The sequence below is a fragment of the Podarcis filfolensis genome (assembly GCF_964270895.1).
Source record: "Podarcis filfolensis genome assembly, chromosome: 12".
NCBI lineage: Eukaryota > Metazoa > Chordata > Lepidosauria > Squamata > Lacertidae > Podarcis > Podarcis filfolensis.
In genome coordinates this window covers 18334960-18356210 of record NC_139614.1, presented here as the reverse complement: position 1 = coordinate 18356210, position 21251 = coordinate 18334960, and the positions used below count along the sequence as shown (strand labels likewise).

The following is a 21251-nucleotide window of genomic DNA, read 5'->3' as shown; positions in this document are numbered from 1 at the left end:
CCTTCAGGTATACTGGGCCCAGGCCATTTAGGGCTTTAAAGGTCAGCGTCAACACGTTGAATTGTGCTCGGAAATGTACTGTGAGTCAAAGTAGGTCTTTCAAGGCCGGTGTTATGTGTTCTCAGTGGCCACTCCCAGTCACCAGTCTAGCTGTTGCATTCTGGATTAGTTGTAGTTTCCGGGTCACCTTCAAAGGTAGCCCCACCTAGAGCCCATTGCAGTAGTCCAAGAGGGAGATAACCAGAGCGTGCACCACTCTGGCGAGACAGTCCGTGGGCAGGTATGGTCTCAGTCTGCATACCAAATGGATCTGGTAAACAGCAGCCCTGGACACAGAATTGACCTGCGCCTCCATGGACAGCTGTGAGTCCACAATGACTCCCAGGCTACACACCTGGTCCTTCAGGGGCACAGTAACCCCTTTCAGGACCAGGGAGTCCCCCACACCCATCCACCCCGTCCCCCAAAAACATTTAGGTCCCTGAATGGGACTGATGACATCACAGACTTTCCCATTGTAACAAAATGATGTCACCCCCATAGAACAATGAAATTGTGCCCTATGGGATGGAACAACCCAAAAGCTAATGAAAAGGATGAGGAAAGAAGCCAAAATCAGAGAAATGAGACTGACCATCAATGAATGCTTTACAAAGTAGCAGTGCGTTCCTAACCATGTCTACTCAGAGGTAAGTTCTATTGAACCCAGTGGGGCTTATTCCTAGGTAAGTGGGGTTAGACTAGCCAAAGTGTCGCTTGTCAGATAAGTCTCCTTTCAGCTCCTATCCCCTCCAGATAAATGACATTAATGAACACTTTAAATGTTTTAAATACATCACTTCATCTCCTCTCTATCCCCTTAGGAAGGGATGGTTCTTAAACTTGCAGCTTGCCTGCAGCCCCTCTCCAAGGCTCCCACTTGCAGGATCGTGACCCTGAATGTCTAATAGGTGGCTCTGCAGGGTTGGAGGTGAAATGTTTACTGATGCTTTTGGATAAACAAAAAGAAATAGATGTGAAGTTAAAACTACAGAAGTGAAGTGGGTGGAAAAGAGGAATTGCTGGGGGTTTTGGGCTGTTTTTGCTACCTTTAGAGTTTGGACAAGCAGAAAGCTGCTTGCCCTAAGATAAGAAAAAGAAGTTTTTTTCTAACAGGACAGGCCTGTTGTTTTGGGACTCTGCAGGTAAAAATCTACTGAGGCCATCCCAGAGCCAGGTGGTTGCTGTTTCTGCTGGAGAAAGTGAGTGAAGGTGGGGGGACTTCACAGCCCTGAGGCCATTATCAGTCTCTCTCTCCTTCTGTGCTTTTAAAGTGAGGAAGAAATAGGCAAAACAAGAAGAAAAGGCTGCTTCCTAGGAGCCTTTTGGCGTGAGGTGGGCTGGGGGTGGGGGGAGCCACCAGATGGTGTGACTTTTCAGAGAAGGTGCCCTTGACCTCCAACCCCCACCCCCAAAACCGACATGCCTCTCATTCTCATCATTAGGTTTGGAAAGGTTTCCCCCCCCCCTTAGTACCGTGGTTCCTAATGTGGGGCCCATGGCCCACAGGTGGGCAATTTGATTTTTAAGGGGGCCAATTCAAAAACGAGTTATTAACAGCGAAAGGCCTTTTAGGCTTTCTCCACGAAGTTCACTTTTTGAATAATAAGGATTATATGTCATGGGGGGGGGGGTTTAATCGGGATTTTAGAGATGCTTAGGTAGGTGGGGCATGGCCAAAAAAAAAAAAAAAAAAAGGTTGGGAATCCAGTAACTCTGGATCCCTGCAGCACCAAGGTGCAGACTATTTGCCCGGCTTGCTCCAGGTGGCCCCCCATCAGAGGCATCTTTTTATCCCTCTCCCCCGCACCTCCAAAGGTGAGTGTGGGGGAGAGAGGTGAGTGTGGGGTGGCGGGTGGCATGTAGAGCCATCGTGGCCCCGGGAAAGCCCTCTTTCGATGGGGTGCGTGTTTGTGCTGGGGGGGGGCACGACCACACTTTGGTGGGAAGACAGAGGGAAAAAGAGTGTGTGTGTGTGTGCGTATGCATATATATATAATACATATATGTTTGTGTGTGAAGTGCTTTTTCCTCAAAAAATGTTTAGGGGTACTCTCATTTTCCTACTCATATTGAAATACTGCCGCTCCATGAGGCCAAACTTAGATTCACAAAATGTTTAGGGGTATGCGTACCCCCGCGTACCTCCAGAAAAAAGCACTGTGTGTGTATGTGTGTCTGTATATATTTATATGTATATATATGTGTGTGTGTGTGTGTATATATATATATATATATATATACACACTGTGTGTGTGTGTGTGTGTGTGTGTGTGTGTAGCGTTTCTTGTACACTGTAGGGTGACACCGGCTGTCTGTCCCCCCTTCCCCTTCCCCTGCTTGCGGGAAGGCGGCGGCGGCGGGCGGGGGGGGCGGCAAGGCAGAGCGGCAGGCGGGGAAGCCATTGCCTGCTTAATAGTTGCTGTTGCAGCACTTCCGCTTCTCTCCCCGCGAGAGAGACACGAGTGGCCAGGCCCAGCCGCACCGAGGAGGAGCGCCAGACACAAAGGGAGAGAGGTAGGGGGAGAGGGGGCGCCCCGACTCTCACCCTCGACGGGCGCAGACGCCCCCGCCGCGCCTGGCCTCCCCCCGAGAGCGCGGAGGAGGGCGGCGGGGGCTTGGGGGCTTCCCGCGGGGGGGGGGGGGAGCCGAGAGGAGATGGCAGCGGGGGGAGGGAGGGAGACCCGGGTGGGCAGAGGAGACGTCGGGGGGTGGGGAGTATTTTTAGGGGGGAGAGCTGACAGGTCTCGCCCCGCACCCCTGGGAGCCGGGGGAGGCCGGAGGGTGCGCGGACGGGGGGGGGGCAGATTTCTCTCCCCTCCCCACCCCGTCTGCAAACCGAGAAGGATGAGGTGGTGGGGAGGGAGGCATGTTGTTTTGGGGGGTGGGGAAGGGTAGTAAAACAAAAGCCAGGGGGGGCGTTTAGAAGCAGAGGAGGAAGAAGGGGCGGGGAGCCCCTTGAGGAGTAGCTAGCTGCTCCCCCCCCCCAAGTTGGAGGGGGGTATACTCTATAGACACCCCCTGCCCACAATACCGATTCCTCTTTCGCACCCACTACGGATTTCTCCTCTCCTCTCCCCCCTCCAGGGCATTCCCCTTTTTCCTGGGTCATCTCTGCCCCCCCCCCAGTCCCTAATTACTAGTCCCCATTATGCGCCTTCTGAAAAGTATCCCCCCCTCACTTCCTGTGGTGGTGAGTTTTCCACCTCACCTCTTTCAGCAGCCTCCCAGTTTTTCCTAGTACTCCCCCCCCCCCGAATTTCTTACTTCGCCCCAACCTTCTAGAATACCAATGTTTCCACCACTCTCTAGCCTCTGACCCCTTTATCTCTGTGTGTCATGGATGCTATTTGGAGGGGGGTCGGAGGGGAAAAGGTTAGAGGAGGCATGTAAGGAAATTGCTTCGTCTCCCTAATCCCAGTTTCCCCTTTTATTAATTCTTGTGGTCTGCGCGTCCCCCTCGCCCCCATTTCCAGAGCGGAGCTGGCACTAAATGTTGCTGAAACTTGCGGGTGGGGGCTTCTCTTTGAACCTATTCATTCTTTCTCTCTACGAAGAGAAGTAGAAAATGTTTTCTAAGAGCTTGACCCAAGACCCCCGTGGCTCCTTGTCCAAGTGTTAACTGTCCCCCGTTTCCCTCTCCCCCCCCCACCGTTCCTTGTGGTGTTTTTACTCCAGGTTTGGGGTACGTAGTGTGGGGTAGCTATGTCGGATGACGATTCGAGGGCCAGCACCAGCTCTTCCTCATCTTCGTCTTCCAACCAACAGACCGAGAAAGAGACAAGCACACCTAAGAAGAAGGAAAGTAAAGTCAGCATGAGTAAAAATTCCAAGCTCCTTTCCACCAGTGCCAAGAGGTGAGACTGTCCTCAGCATTCTCTTCCTTATAGTTGTTGCGATGGCTTTTCTTCACTGAATACCTTTCTGGCATATGCGCTTTCTGCAAAACAATTACAGCCCATCCCCCATCAGCATTGTTGCCCACTCCCCAAGTGCATTATTTTTATTTTAAAGAATTTCGTTTTTTTACCTAACCATACCTCTAACCTTCTACTTGAAACTTGTCGTTATCACCTGTATCCGCCAGCAGAAAAGTTCAGAGCCCGTGACTTCAAACCAGGAGTACCTCGATTCCTGCCTTGCTACCAACTTACTGCGTAGCCTTGGGCAAAACTCTTAATTTCTTCACAAGTTTTCCTGGTGGATGGTGACAGTAGTCAGTGTGCAGGAGTGTGATGTAGATTAATTAAGATTTGGTATCTGCATTGAGTTCATCCAATTAGGTGTTAAAATAGTAGTCTCCCAGGGAGAAAAAAATGCTACTTTCTATCGTTGCTCGCATTTAGAGTCAATCTTTTCTGTTTTTTCAAATTCATCACAATTCAGCTTTCAAACTTTGATGCAAAAGATCACTGTTGCTTCAGTAAGAAGAGTGTTCTTATTGAAAACGTACAAATCTCACCCTTATGCTTATGAACCTCCTTGTGTAGCTGGGATTTGAATTGCTATTTCTAAAAAATTGTCTGATGGGTCCAGTGCTCTCCATCTTGTTTCTACTGAAATTAATGTGTCACATTGGTATGAAAAGAGAAGGAGTCTTTCATGAAGAATTTTACAGGGGGGGGGCACACACTAGTATTTGTATTGACTGCCAGTTAATTTTGGGGAGGGAGAAACAAACAGAAGGAATATTCTGTAATGCTCTGACCATACCCTTTCTTTTGCTGCTTAGTGATAAAAATCAGTGGGAATCTTGTTGCTGATATCATTGATGTTTGGATTTCTTCTGTTGTGGTTAGTGAAGGGAAATTCTGTACTATTTATTCTCTCATACCTGTGATGGCATTAAGGTGATCCAATTGGAATGTCATTCGTTTCTGCTTCTTCTGTGGGGATCTAGTATGTTTCACTGCACAGAATGCTGGACTTGACCAAAAGTTGGCATGAGTTTTGGACTCATTAATTTGAGCAAAACAGTGTCTTTTGCCCTGTGTTTCTGACTATAAATCAGGTATAATAGTTTCAGTGTTGTTATGAAGATCACTAAGGTTTGGAAATAATGGACCTGGATCAACCTTAGTAGATTTATGTAGCTTGCCCTTTATCCCTATCAATAGTTTTTGGATGTTACTTGGGAAAGTCATATTGCTTTCATCTCTTGAATTCCCTGTGTAAGATTTGCCTTCTCTTTTGGTTTCTTGCTGTAGGATTCAGAAGGAGTTGGCTGACATCACCTTAGATCCACCTCCCAACTGCAGGTATGTGTTGATCCATCTTTTATAATGGCTGGACTACGTGTTGCAATTAAGTGTGGCTACCACCAACCTGTATTGCCTCCCATGTTTAGTTAAATAAGGCACGTGACACAGCATGATATTATTGCACTCTGTGTTTTCCTGCGTGCAGTTGTTGGCTGCTGCTTGCAGAAGGGCAGGAAAATGAATGCATCTTACCAGTTAAATGCAGGACATTTTGTGGGGTGGCAGCTACCGCACCTACGATGGTAATAAGGAAGACTGGAGAGCACTTGACGGGTTATTACTTCTAAATATAATTTTTGGTTCTGAAATGTTGATGCAGAGTATATTTTCCGAATGGCTTGGAATAATTCCTTATGGCCTTTGAGGCTTAGGAGGTGAATTCCGGATGTGAATATTCTGTTTCTTGTGCTTGTTTTTATTGTACTTCAGAAGTAATTGCATTAGGAGTGGATTGCATCATTGGTTGTCATGCTGTGTGAATGTATATATATTTCTGTGGCTGGGCAGTTGTGAAGGATATGAAAACGCATGTTCCCGTCACCCCTTTTGCATTTATAGGTATTATTCCAAATTGCATCATGCTTATTATTGCATTCAATTTGGGGGGGACACACGGAAGACCTGTTGCTGCTTTTTCAAGTTGTTATGCCTCTGCTCCGTGCAGTGCTGCATGCAATAGGAGCGAGATTTGAGTTCCTAGCTCAGCATATGCACCTTAAGAGCATGCATGTAATCTGGTGAAAGCACACCCCGGGGGATGTCATTGCCTTTTATAAAATGAGTGTTTGAGCTGTGTGTTAAAAGATTTAGACACTTTCTGAAAGTACCTGCTAAGCTGCTTCTTAGGTTATCACTTAGCTTTTGTAGCCCCTGAGCATTTAGATATGGGGTAATATGGTATAGATGGTCCGTGGTTGCCCCTTGTTAATTTAACAGGAAGGCTACTTTCAGCACATGCTGTCACAGTTGAGGCTGCTGTTTCTAGAGAGCATCTTTATCTGTCCAGGCTGCTAATAACCACTTTCGAGCCAGTTGCTATTGATGGTGGCAGCCGGTGAAACGATCTGTCTTTTAGAACACTTAGGGTGGAGCTTGCTTCCTCTACCTGCAAGACGTTCCCTTTCCTTTATGACTGCTCCAGCAAGCAAATGATGCGACTGTTAAAGTTTCATTTTAAAATCCAGCCATCACGTGAAGAAACTGGGAGGAAAATATGTGAGGAGAGCAGAGGTCTGGGCTTAATGAAGGGCTGCCCTGTTTATTTAACAGGATCAGCTAAAGACGTATTTCCTTCTATTGGCCGAAGTCCCCATTGCAACGGGATCAGGAACATGATCAGTGACTGATGCCTGGATGAAAGAGGGGAGATGACTGATACAAATGTATTATGATGTTAAAGGTTTTTAGTCGTTGGTGTTTGATAAGAGAGACTTTAAAAACATGCATGACAAATGGCTTTGTCTTGTTGCTGAAGCTTCATGCGGTTTAAATTAATCATGCTTGTGAATTTGCTATGTGGGTTTTTGGAATCTGCTGTTCTCAGTGTTGCATTCTTGTTAATGGTTTCCCTCTTACCCTGCCTGATCAAAGTGTATGTCCAAATCATCCAAGTAATCTTGCAACAGTTATCTCTCTCTAAACAGCTTGTATATGAACTTGGTGCCTTTCAGGGCTATGCTAGCAAATTACCTTGTCAGAATATAATGACTGTAGATGTGGTTTCTTATTTCAGTAGTGCAGTCCACCGGGAATCATAAACTTCGAGGCACAATACAGAGATGTTTGCTTTGCTCAAGCCTTTTGAGGGGCAAAAATTGGTTTATGCTACAAGCACTTTAAACTACCTGGTGATCAGAGGAATCTTGCACTTCAAATCGTATATGTGAGCAGAAGTTTGGATGTTTTCAAGTTTCTTTTTCCTGTGGATTGTGTTGAACTTGAGAGAAGTATTCTAGCCTTGATTTGGCTCATAATTGGTAGTGAGAGGAGGAGGAGGAGGAAGTAGGGGGGGACTTAAAACCTTGAATCTGGAGTTTTAGAGTAACTACACTGTTGGAACTTATTTGCTTGGGGGCACAAAATTGTGTCTCAAAACCTTGTTCTCTTCATTCACATCTTAAGTCCATTGTGATAATGACGGCATCTTTGGGGGTTGTGTTTGCTTTGTCACACAAAAGAATATTTTAAAGTATTTTGTAGATGTGTGAATATGTTCTCGTGGAAGAGAGCCATTTCTCTAGCCCATGTAGGTGTTGCATTAAAATCACAGGCACAGCACAGGCTACAACAGATTTAAGCATCACGTGTGAAAATAGCCTACGTGTTGCCATTTCCTAACACAGGAGTAACCATTGCGGTTCACCCGCTGACCGTTGGTCATGTTGGCTGGGGCTGATGGGAGTTGGAGTTAACAACATCTGGAGGGTAACACATTGACTACCCCTGCCTTTATGTATTCAGTGTGAATCCAGCTGTTAGCTGATGCTATGGGAAAGATCCATACCTTTACACCAGTAGCATTGGCCTGGCAAGGTTGCTTTCTCCTAGTCTCATGCTGCTCTCATTCAGGATTGGAGACTGCTGTAGCGGCCCATTACAGATGTGAGAAACACACATTTTTTTTAGGATTTTGCAATGTGCCACTATGATTTCAGGGGACGTAGAGCCAAAAAGCTCCTTGTTGTCTTTTTAAAGACAGAATGGAATCACAATTCACCCCACCTAAGCTGCTACAGCATAGCTGCATGCCCTGAATATTATTGGTGATGGGGGCCTGTAGGTTTATTCCTCATATACTTTTTGCTTCTTCTAAGAGTTTTCCCAACAAGGCGCCTTAAAGCTTTCTGTGAGCCCATGAGGTCCTGCATCTCCCCTTTCGTTTGATGTGTTTGCCTTCAGGACAAGGTTGAGCACTGCCAGTGAACCGCTTGCCTGTGTTTTGTCTTGGCTACGCTTGAGAAAGCTTGGATTGTTGCTTTTGTTCCTCGAGGGGGCTCACCGTGAAGCCCCCTGCCATAGGCTGCTTTCACAAGTGACACTAAGAATGCCTTTTTGTCCCTCGCACTTGTGGATATGGTTAATGTGGGAAACGGTCCCTTTTAATTTGAGTGATAATCTTTGGAGCTGCTAAGGATCTGGCGGACAGGCATTATCTTATTCCTAGAAACAAATATAGTCTTTAAAATGCACCATCACACCAGTTGCTGTTTGGTTAGAGAAGTATACATTCAGCCTCTCACCGTCCGTGATAACTACAGACAAAGTATTTGGAGGAGAGCAGAGATGATAAATACATAGGCATGCATAGTGAAGGTTGCATGTGGTGCTGTAACTGTGCAGGCATGGGAAATGTGTGAAAACTGCTGAAGCAGTTCTTGTGAAAGTGGCCATTTGCTTTGGGCAGTGGCTCGGTCCTTCTTTTGTCAGGTTTTATGTACATGTTTGATGGTACAGTCAGACCTCGGTTCCCAAACGGCTCTGTTTTGGAATGTTTCGGCTGTCTCCCGGACACCGAAAATCCAGAAGTAAATGCTCCAGTTTTCTAACATTTTTCAGAAGCCGAACGTCCAACACAGCTTCCGCTTGAGTGCAGGAAGCTCCCACAACCAATCGGAAACCACACCTCGGTTGTCGAATGTTTTGGAAGCCGATCGGACTTCTGGAACGGATTACGTTTGTCAACCAAGGGTAAAGGTAAAGGGACCCCTGACCATTAGGTCCAGTCGTGACTGACTCTGGGGTTGCGGCACTCATCTCGCTTTATTGGCCAAGGGAGCCGGCATGCAGCTTCTAGGTCATGTGGCCAGCATGACTAAGCTGCTTCTGGCGAACCAGAGCAGCGCACGGAAACGCCGTTTACCTTCCTGCCGGAGCGGTACCTATTTATCTACTTGCACTTTGATGTGCTTTCCAACTGCTAGGTTGGCAGGAGCAGAGACCAAGCAACGGGAGCTCACCCCGTTGCGGGGATTCGAACTGCTGACCTTCTGATCGGCAAGTCCTAGGCTCTGTGGTTTAACCCACAGCGCCACCCGCATCCCCGTCAACCAAGGTTAAAGGTAAAGGGACCCGTGGCCATTAGGTCCAGTTGCGACCGACTCTTGGGTTGCAGCGCTCATCTCGCTTTATTGGCCAAGGGAGCCGGCATGCAGCTTCTAGGTCATGTGGCCAGCATGACTAAGCCGCTTCTGGCGAACCAGAGCAGCACACGGAAACACTGTTTACCTTCCCGCCGGAGCGGTGCCTATTTATCTACTTGCACTTTGACGTGCTTTCGAACTGCTAGGTTGGCAGGAGCAGAGACCAAGCAACGGGAGCTCACCCCGTCGCGGGGATTCGAACTGCTGACCTTCTGATCGGCAAGTCCTAGGCTCTGTGGTTTAACCCACAGCGCCACCCGCATCCCCGTCAACCAAGGTTAAAGGTAAAGGGACCCGTGGCCATTAGGTCCAGTTGCGACCGACTCTTGGGTTGCAGCGCTCATCTCGCTTTATTGGCCAAGGGAGCCGGCATGCAGCTTCTAGGTCATGTGGCCAGCATGACTAAGCCGCTTCTGGCGAACCAGAGCAGCACACGGAAACACTGTTTACCTTCCCGCCGGAGCGGTGCCTATTTATCTACTTGCACTTTGATGTGCTTTCCAACTGCTAGGTTGGCAGGTTAGACTGTACAACCAAGGTTAGACTGTACTAAAATAGGCGGCTTCTTCTGGCTGCTCTTATCATACCAGACTGCTGTTGCGTCTCCTCCTTGATAACATGCAAGATCGCCTTCCTTGTCCCCAAGCCCCCCCCCTTTGCTCCATACCTGATAAGGATCTCTGTGGTTGTTGGAAGCCGCCCCCCTGCATTCAGATGGCAGTACTTTCCAGGGGATCAGGTTTCACACCCTTTCGCTTTATGGTCTGGGAATGAAACCTGACTTGAAATGCTCCAGATGTGTACAGAAAAGTGCTTTCTTTTATTGACTCGGTGCACTTTGGGAATGTGCACCGAAGGCTAGAAATTGCCCCGAGTGCACCCAGTTTGCGTACGCAACAATTACTGCACAACAGACTGAAGAGCAGCAACAAACTTGTACAAAAAGGAGCAGCGGCAAGCCCTTGAAAGCAGCTACACACCAAACTTTCATGAGGACCCCTAAGAAAGGGAAGAGAGCAAATTGTTTCTCAGAAAGGGGCTTTGTGTAAAATCCTTAGTCTCACAGTGTCAGCAATTTTTATTTTATTTGATTTGCCATTTTTGGTTTGAGATATTTGTGTTCTTTTAAATGCCATCTTTCCGGGTAATATTGCAGAGTTTCTGTTCATCTCGTGCATTTTGATGTGCTAACTTGACACTTGTTGGAGAGTTTCCACTGGAGGGTGAGCAGTTTTTCTTGTCCATTTGTGAAATTGCTTGGGTTCTTGCTTGGCAGTTATTACGAGAGAACTGAAGGCACGTTTTGACTGGGGCTTAAATGGAAGATAGGGCTTTGACGTCCAAAGGATCACATCTGGCTAGCAAGAAATAGTGCTGTTTATTGGAATTTCAATAAACGTCTCTTGTAAAGCGCTTAGTAGTAGCATAGAATTTCCTTAAGAGTTGTGCAAACATACTGGGCTGGGCGAAGGAAAACAAAGCGGGTGGTTTCCCCCCATACCTATTTGTGTGTTCAGAATTCTGAATTTCATAGGTCGCAGAAGAAAAAGTGCAAATAACAGCATAGTCTCACAAAGTACAGTTTGGACTTCATAACTAATCTAACATTTTGTCTCTCTAATTCTAACATGAGCATTTTAAGGATATTTTTCAGGTTTGTGTGATTTAGAAACCTTCAGGGAAAACTAATAGTAAAACTCCTATTTCAAATATGCAGAACATGCATGAATCCTATTCGTTTGTCCAGATGTTGTTTCTTGTAACTTTTCTCTCTCCAAAAATGCCTACAAACCTTTTGACCTGAAATAATAATAAAGGAGGGGGAGGACTAGAGAAATGTTAATGTCATGCCACAAAGTAATACATAATAAAAATGCACAGAAATGAATGGGAAATTATCTGTGATTTGCAGAAATGGAACTGAGAAATTTGAATTCGATTTCACAAGTTGTGCAGCAATAAATTATTGGTGTTTTTTTCAATAGCCCTAAATCTCCCTTTAAACTCAGTGAAGGCTTAAAAAAATATATCTGACAATAGCACTGAACTCTACTTTCATATATTAATTAATCTGTGCCCCAATATCTTAATTCTTTAAAAACTTACACAGATTTGGTCTCCTTAATATCAGTGGACCTATATGCAAGTGCATATTTTTAAGAACCAATGTTTTAAAATACACAATTTTTTATTATTTTGCAAGAAATGCTATATGAACAAATGTGTTCCCTTGAGCAGCTATTGCCTGGGCAAATGCGTTAAATGGGCTGCTTTCTAGCGCTCCATAATGCAGGAATACTCTGCAGCTGTTTAACCAAGATGAGAGTTTTGGTTTTTCTTCCCTTTGTTCACTGGCTTGAAAGAGACATTTGTGAATGCCAAGTTCATTTTGCATATGTATGCTTTCTGTTTTTTGTCAGTGGTGACGTGCTATGGAGAGTACTTTATAAATGTTTATTAGCTGAAAAATTCCTACATAATGTGGAGCAAATACTTAAGGAACAGTGTACAATAAGGTTCATATGGAGAAATTGGTAGTTAAACCTATAGAAAGACCTACAATAGTTTCTTTTTACTTTTTAAATATAAAGCCAATAATGATTAGAGACTGTTCAGTTAGCAAATGTTTCTCTCAGGCAGATTTATCACTTTTTTGGGAAAGCTACAAAACGTTATCCAAATGAAGATATAAAATTCCTTTCTATATTACAATGCCCTCAGTACTGAACAGCCTTTCAGGGCACAGCTCTGAATAAAATCCTCACTTTTAATCTGCTGTTAATGTACTAATCCCGTGCTTTCAGATTTAATTACCGCATCCAATTCACGCAAGAGTTTGATTATTTCATTTATTAGAAATTAAGCATTGCTCTTGGTGGCTTTACCTGCAAAGATGAAAAGAACCTCCTGCTTAAATGCAAATAAAAGTGCTGCTGTGCATATGCAGAGTGCCTTTGCCTCCTCTCACCATAGGCAGCCAAAGGCAGCAACCATATTTCTTGGGACTGGGGCAGTGGCTCCCCAAACAGGGTGGACAGAACAGCTGGATGGGGCACAAAGCCCCAAAGTAATTCAAGATCTGCATGACAGTAGTTAACTCTTCCTCAATCAGCAAAGATCTGTTTTAGAAGAGATTCAGTGGGGAGGGTTTGAAGTTTAAGGATCTGGAATTTTAAGATGGGTGATGGGAACAGCAACTGTTTGCCTGCCTATTGCATCTGATTAGGGGTCTTGGAGGGGCCCCACTGAAGGTCTGGGCCCTTGGCCATTGCCCCACCTGGGCACTCTCTAGCACTGGGCCTGACTGGGACGGTTGCTAAGTAATTGTCATGCTTGTGGCGGATTGGATTAACAGCATCCTGAACTAGGATGGTTGGCTTGGTCACAATTGTTCTGCAACAGTTTAATTCCAAAATTAAATGCAGCAGTAGGCAGCACGGAGCGTGGGCTGTGTTTGATCAGTGTAATTTTTTTGGCACTTGTCCATAGACGTGTGGAAAAACTAAGTTGCTGTTGCTGTCTGGTGGTTGTAAGGTGAAAAGGTAAGGGACGTGGGTGGCGTTGTGGTCTAAACCACTGAGCCTCTTGGGCTTGCCGATCAGAAGGTCGGCGGTTCGAATCCCCGCGGCGGGGTGAGCTCCCGTTGCTCAGTCCCAGCTCCTACCAACCTAGCAGTTTGAAAGCACGCCAGTGCAAGCAGATAAATAGGTACCACTGTGGCAGAAAGGTTAACGGCATTTCCGTCACGGTGCTCCATTGCGCCATAAGCGGTTTAGTTTAAGGTTACCATATTTTTTTCAATGACAGTTTTCAACTTCAATGGATTTTGTATGGGGGCTGATTTGTAAATCCGGGGACTGTCCCCGGGAAACAGGGACGTCTGGTAACCTTAGTTTAGTCATGCTGGCCACATGACCTGGAAAACTGTGGACAAACGCCAAATGAGCGCCGCAACCCCATAGTCACCTTTGACTGGGCTTAACCGTCCAGGGGTCCTTTACCTTTACCTGTAAAGGTAGCTGTGGTAGGCTAGGGGCCACTTGCCACACAGTGTCTACTGCTTGTCTAATAATGTGGCAGACAGCTATGCCTTCCATGGGCATCAAGTAAGTCGCTTGAGAGAGATAGGATGTTGCATTAGATAGGCATTTGGCCTCAATTAGCAGCACTCTCCTGAAATATTTGAGTAAGTACTTCAAATGGCCATCCGTTGGAAACGGCACGATTTAAAAGAAACAGTAATAATTGAGCCTGTTTCCTTTTAAACCTGCATCCTCGTTTCTGATCGTTTAGCACGATTTCCAACACATTTTGCAATTTATTTCTGCCCCTCTGTCTGTGCCAAAATGTCGTGGGGGATGCACTTGTTCTTCTGGGTAGGGGCTGTAACACAGTGGTAGGACAGGAGCTTTTGACGTTCAGCTTCTATGCCTGACATTTCTCCGTAAAACTAATCTTGGGTCCTGGACACCTTGGAGTGTTGCTGAGGGAGATAGTATTGGAACTAGACAGACCAGTTGGTCTGATTGAGTACATCTACTTCACCTGTAAAGATCGCTTTACAGCAGGATGATAAAAAAACAAACTGGGTGATATTTCCTGGGAGCCCACAATTACTTTGAACAGCAAACAGTTTCAGTTGATTCCTTTCTTCTTCTTCTTTTTTTTTTAAAAAAAAACACCTCCCCAAAACACCAAAGGGATAGATAGTAATGGCAGGTTTTATTTAGTTTAGATCATGTGGCAATAGCTAACTTGATTTTTTTGTAGTGATTTTCTGTTTGGTGCACCCTTTCTAAGTAATTCGCTAATGAGCTGAGTGCCTTGCCTGCCAAATATGAAAAATGACAGATTTTGGAAGCTGTTTTGGCAAAGAATTGAAGTTTGAAATGTCCACATACCACTTACCTTTATTATTTTAACTGTCTTTGCGACCCATTGGCAACACATTTTGATAATGCTTGCGGTGCTGTGAGCACATTTTACCTGTGTCTTGTGTGCAGGGTTGGGGATACAGTAGAAACCATGATCTGGAAAGCCTTATGCCAAAGTAATCATAGGCAAACAGTGATTTTGTTTATGTAGCTCAGCTTACCGGTATCTAAAACCTTGGGATGTTTCCTGGGCTATTTTGATCAACGAGATAGTGCTATTGTCGAAGATACATCTGTTGCACTGCATAGAAGTAACAGAAACTTTGGAAACGATGCAAAAAAATGTACTTACTGAGTGCAAACAGTCTTTAGTGGCAGTCTTTTGTGCAGGTTGCGAAAGTTATCACATAGAAGACCACACATGCAGTTTGTTATCAATTCAGATAATCCATGGGGTTCATAGCATTGGAATTTCTAATATTGTATCTGTTTTAAATGCACAATTTCCAGACTTTGCAAAGAAGAGCAGACAATTTTTACAGCCATTCTATGAAAATACAGCACTGTCCAGAACTGTCCTTACAAGGGCCAAACTCTATTTTGCACAGGAGACCTGTGATTGATCTCCCATCTCTCTCTCTCTCTCTGAAATGTGTCGGTAAAGGTAAAGGGGCCCCTGACCATTAGGTCCAGTTGTGACCAACTCTGGGGTTGTGGCGCTCATCTTGCTTTATTGGCCGAGGGAGCTGGCATACAGTCATGTGGCCAGCATGACTAAGCCGCTTCTGGCGAACCAGAGCAGTGCACTGAAATGCCGTTTACCTTCCCGCTGGAGCGGTTCCTATTTATCTACTTGCACTCTGAGGTGCTTTCAAACTGCTAGGTTGGCAGGAGCAGGGACCGAGCAACGGGAGCTCACCCCATTGCGGGGATTCGAACCGCTGACCTTCTGATCGGCAAGTCCAAGAGGCTCAGTGGTTTAGACCACAACGCCACCCACGTCCCTTACCTTTTCACCTTACAACCACCAGACAGCAACAGCAACTTAGTTTTTCCACACGTCTATGGACAAGTGCCAAAAAAATTACATTTAACCCACAGCGCCACCCACATCCCTAATATGTCTGTAGGAGACTCCTAATGTGTACTGAGCCTCAGTTGAGGAAGAAGAGGTGTGTGCTTAAACCTTCCGGTTTCCCCAATCAAAATCCTGCTCTTTCCTCTCCAAAGCTGCTATTTGCCCTTTGAGGAAAACAAAAGCATGTTGATACCTTCAAAAAGGAGAGAGGCTGCTGTTTTGTCATGTCAACGTGTAATAGTTGAAGCAAACTTAGTAGCTGCAAGTGAAAACTACCGCTTATGTGTTGCTTCATGCGCAAGAGGTAGATTTTTTCTTATGCCAACCTAGCACATAGTACATGCAAAGTGCCTTCTGCCCATTCCTCCTATGCCTTTCTCACAGTTTCCAGCTTTCTCTACAAGCTGTCTGGTCTGGAAAAAGCAGCAGTGGACTGTTCCAAGTCCCTTCTCTGAAATAGGGGAAGGTAACTGACCTTTTTTGTAGTTAGTAAAAAAGTGCTGCTGATCTTGTAGGGCAACCACAGCTGCCTTCCAGAAGCTGGGAGAGAGTCAGGATATGCCAACACTGGTGGTTGCAGAGGCTGCAAAGAATGGTGCAGTACTGCACCACTCTGTTGTAAGGGCCGGAGATGCGACTGCTCTTAATCTGTACTGCTGTTTCTTACGCTGAGAGAGTAAGGCGGGTTGGGAATAGGGATATACTTTGGTGATGGGTTGGGAATATAGTTTGCCACGACTAATTGCTGACAGTGGGACGGGACACTTGCTGTTGACCCTGATGAGCAGGCAGGTGGCCAATTATCCAGTTCTTAAACAGCAAAGATTTAATAGACTTAGGGGGTACAATAAGATTTCCTGAGCCCATATAGATCTGGATTGGGTGCCATATAGATGGTAGGTTATTTAAAAGAAAGCCCATGGAAGTTCCAGATTCCACTGTACGTGTGGGGGAGAGGAAAACTGGATAGGGCCATTGGTTAGAGCTGGCATGGCCAAACTTGGCCCTCCAGCTGTTCTGGGACTACAATTCCCATAACCCCTGCCACTAGTCCTGTTAGCTAGGGATGATGGGAGTTGTAGTCCCAAAACAGCTGGAGGGCCAAGTTTGGCTATGCCTGGGTTAGAGCATAACTCCAGGATTCCAGGTTCGATCCCAGTATGGGACATACCGTATATACTTGAGTATAAGCCGACTTTTTCAGCACATTTTTTATGCTGAAAAAGCCCCCCTCGGCTTCTACTTGAGTGAGGCGGACGGCGGTGGCGGAGGGACGAGCGGCCTGAAAGGAGCCCTTTTGGGCTGCTTGTTCTTCCTCTGCCGCTGCCGCCGCCGCCAGGTTAGTGGTGTGGTGAACCGGCTTATACTCGAGTCAATACGTTTTCCCAGTTTTTTGTGCTAAAATTAGGTCCCTCGGCTTATATTTGGGTCGGTTTATACTCAAGTATATACGGTATTCCTGCATTGCAGAGGTTTGGACTAGAAGATCCTCAGCGTCTCTTCCAACTCTACAATTCTATGATGTAACTTACCTACTAAAATAATTCATGCAAAGTATGAAAGACAATTTGTGATGGCAAAAAATGTGATGTTGCCTGCTCCGAGCACTGTAAGCTATAGGAATACAGTACTTTGCTTTCAAACTGTGATGTTCCTGAGATGCTACTTTTACCAGCCCCATGAAGTGCTGTGTAATATATTCTTTCACATCCATTTGAATGATACAATTTCCCAAGTACAACTTCCTTGAATTTTAAAAACCAAAAGGCAAGTGGAAAATAGTGGTGCTCATGACCCCACAGAATATGGCATCAGGACTTGCTAACAAAGAAATAAACATACTGGTTCTAAGACCAAAAATAGCTCCCACAGATAACGTTCCTTGATTAACTCTTCCCTGAGTTACAGAAAGGAAAGACGGTGCTGTGATAGCGTTGCAAAAGCATCTTGCATAGTAAAATAATCTTGAAATATAGGTTCCACCTCCGCCACTCACCCACGTGCACACATCTCAGTTTTGGAATATTTCTGGAACTGAAGGGAGTATTTTCGGTCCGTGTGGACAGAATTTTTTGACAAGGGAAAATTTGAAATCTGGTTGTTCTGGAGACATCTTGTCTCTTCTCCGCATACATATTTCATTTAGGAAAAGTGTGTCACGTACTTCTGGAGCGTTAACATGTGATGATGACCCCTCATGTATTATTATTATTTTTTTACTACACAGGGTTTACATCTGTTTCCTAAATGGAAGAGCTTTTGCATAGAAAATTAATCACGTTTGAAGCGGCCCCGAAAAATGCTTTATAAGGCAGGGGAAAGTAGCAGTGTGTTTTAATTATAATAGTGCTTAGCTGTAGAAGATTAGTTTGCAAGGATGCTAAAATGATGTGGTCATAAAAGTAATTATATCAGTCTTATAGTGTACCACAAGGGGTCATTTAATCAGAGGTTTCTGATCCATCTCATTCATTCATATATATATATATATATATATATATATATATATATTGTGTGTGTGAGAGAGAGAGAGAGAGAACATTATTTTAATCTGAATTTAAATAATCCACTGTAATTTATTCTACTTACATGTTAAATGTTTAGAAAAGCCACATTTTGGCCATTCTTCCTTTCCATCAGTAATTCTGGACAGAATATTTAAACAATAAAAAATCGGGGTGAAATAGTTGCTTTTACCAAGTGGTGTTCTTTATAGAGAAGAAATAATGGGGTTTCCCTCTGCTCTGTCAGTGAAATTATTCTTGGTCAACTTTCCCGTATTCTTTTAATCTCCTGGATCAATCCTGACTTTATCACAGGTGGTGCAAACTAGTTGTGGGTCAGATTAAATAATCTAATGGGGTGGATTGTATCTGTAGCCGCACACTTGAGTCTTTTCTTGCCAGGTGACAGGGCACACGATAGTGTCTGACTGTTGATTTTAACCGGCTCTCTTTCTTACTGTTTACTTCACCTTTTCACCAACCTAAGAACTATGTTGTGATTTTTTTCTTGGTTCTAAATGTGTACAAATACTCAATTTCAGTTCCAGTCTGTTTAAGATCACATAGATCCACACAAGCTTATACCTTTCTGTTGCTTCAGACTGGAGAGACTCATGAAGCTCTGTGAGTATGTTTGCCTATCTGCAGATATTTTTGTGTCTACTGCACTTTCGGTTTGTGGTTGATGACTACATTGTGAGAAGGTTTCAGGTCCGCCACCCCTTCAATTTAACTAGTGTTAGATCGCCAGCGGAGTGGCTCTATTCAAAATTGGATTTGTACAGGTTCCTAATCTCTTCTTACCAATAAATTTGCATTCTTTCAAATACACATTTCAGAGACGGAGCATTTCATATTCTTGTTGCTTTACATTAGTCACAGTTGTGGGTTGTTTTTTAATTGTTGCATCTTAAACCCACATCTGCATTGGAAAAAGCAACTGCAAAGGAATGTAGTGGATTCAAGACCTTTCGGGACAGACTGGAAGGGTTCATTGTGAACAGAACTTAGAGTGGATGGAACAAGTTGGATTTTGGGATGTTGATGGTTGCAAAGAATTCAAAAACTGTTTTGTCGCCGCCTCCATAATCTCATAGCTTGTAAACAGACCTTGGTGTTGAGACAAAGGGAGCTGAGCTTTTCTTCACAGTTTCTAGCCCATTTCCTCCCTTCCCTCAGCTGTGTATTTTATCTGATAAAATGGTGGTCAGTCAAATAAAGGTAAAAGGGACGCGGGTGGCACTGTGGTATAAACCACAGGAGCTTCTCGGGCTTCCTGATCAGAAGGTTGGCGGTTCGAATCCTTCTCTGGAAAAAAACCACAAATATGTCTTATGAGAGATACATTATGGTTTTCCATTTAATATCTGAATAAATATATTGCACAAACATGCATGAAGTAGTCTTCCACAAATAAGTATTGCAAATACTATATTGTGTCTTTCAATTAGCATAAATGCTCTCAACTATAATGGGCTAATATAAATATTGCCTAATTAGACGATTTAATGCCAGATCTTGTGTGCTTGTTTGTAGGCATAAGTATACAGCTTAAAATGGCATCTAAAACACATAATGATCGTGTTCTCAAAATAAGAAATTGTAACCTGTCTTAAGGATTTGAATCCTTGTGGAAAAAGCTTACAGACATCGCCTTGAAATTACCTACTTTATAAGCATATCAGTGTGGAACACAAATGCCAGTTTCATTCTTGGAAAGCTTCCTAGTTTAGCTTATCTAAAGCATGTTGAAAATACAACTTTTTTTTTTAAAGTGTCTTGGTCTTTATAAACTTTTGCACACTTCTAACACTTTTTAACCTAGGGATATATTTTTAATTGTTGCTGATTTATACACGTAGAAACAGCAGCAGCAGCAAAAACCATGAGGTTGTAATTATGACTTAAAAGAGTCCGGGTTTGGTGCTGTTGTGCCATTAATGAAACAGACAGAAACAGTTGTCTGTCATGCTGCCGTGACATATAACAGCAGGCAGTGACAACTTCTGCCAGTGCCTAAATACTGGCAGTGGCGTAGCGTGGGTTGTCAGCACCCGGGGCAAGGCAAGTAATTTGCGCCCCCTAACCCGTGGATTTGCGCCCCCTAACCCTAACCCCCAGATGTTGCGCCCGGTGCGGCTGCCCCCCCCTGCACCCCCCACGCTACGCCACTGAATACTGGCCAGCAACATTTTTAACTGTCCCTTACAGGCAAATCCAGGAATTTTCCTTTGTCTCCAGTCCTTTTTGCAGGGAATCAGTATGGCAAATATGGGGTTATAGATTCTCTCCCTCCTATGCTAAGAGCTTCATGTCTGAGCAGGAATTTGAACTCCAGTCTTTTCTGTCCAAAATCCAGCGCTTTCTTTGCATTGATGTCACATTATATTGTGTGCCTGTGCTGAGAAGACTTAAGCCTTTAGCAGAATAGAGGAAGCTCTGAACCTACAGAGGTTGTTGGCCTCAAAATTCCCGTTAGCCTCAACCAATACCGCCAATGGCCAGGGATGATGGGGACTGTAGTCGCAACAGGAGAGCTACAGGTTCTAAGCCCTGCTTTAGCCCTTGCTTAAAATGTCTGTCTGCCATTTTCTAGAAGTGAAACCCACAAGGTACCAGGCTTAGTCACACAGAGGACCGTGGCTTGCGATGTTGATCACTTCCATTCTGTGGTTCTGCTTCAACCAGCCTCTGCTTGACTAGTGCACCATTTAGGTCAGGCATAGGCAAACTCGGCCCTCCAGATGTTTTGAGACTACAGTTCCCATCATCCCTGACCACTGGTACTGTTAGCTAGGGATGGTGGGAGTTGTAGTCCCAAAACATCTGGAGGGCCGAGTTTGCTGATGCCTGATTTCGGTTGACTCTAAACAACAAGACATTGTGTTAATGTTAAGGATGGTGCTGTGGTCTAAACCACTGAGCCTCTGGGGCTTGCCAAACAAAAGGTTGGCAGTTTGAATCCCCATGATGGGGTGAGCTCCTGTTGCTCTGTCCCAGCTCCTGCCAACCCAGCAGTTTGAAAGCACACCAGTGCAAGTAGATAAATAGGTACCACTCCAACGGGAAGGTAGGCGGCGTTTCTGTGTGCCCGTCGTCCGTGCACCAGATGCGGTTTAGTCATGATGGCCAGAAAGCTGTCTGCGGACAAATGCCAGCTCCCTCAGCCTGAAAGCGAGATGAGCGCCGCAACCCCATAGTCACCTTTGACTGGACTTAACCGTCCAGGAGTCCTTTACCTTCTTTTTTTTTACCTACATAAATTTGTAGTATTTACAACTGACATTCAGATAGCTGAGTGTCTTTTTTACTTACTACTTTTCCTTTTTTTATTCCTTTACTATTTTATTACTCCT

At 44.8% G+C, this 21251-nt stretch overlaps 1 protein-coding gene across 1 annotated transcript in view; it reads left to right on the top strand.

Annotated features, from left to right (window-relative positions):
- The first annotated feature begins 2311 nt into the window (after positions 1-2311).
- UBE2E1 (ubiquitin conjugating enzyme E2 E1) overlaps positions 2312-21251 on the top strand; it is a 55269-nt gene continuing 36329 nt past the window's right edge. Inside the window, exons 1-3 of the mRNA XM_083578345.1 lie at positions 2312-2556; positions 3718-3896; positions 5247-5297. Coding sequence (XP_083434471.1) covers positions 3745-3896; positions 5247-5297 — 203 coding nt within the window. The 5' untranslated portion in view covers positions 2312-2556; positions 3718-3744. The remainder of the gene's footprint in view (positions 2557-3717; positions 3897-5246; positions 5298-21251) is intronic.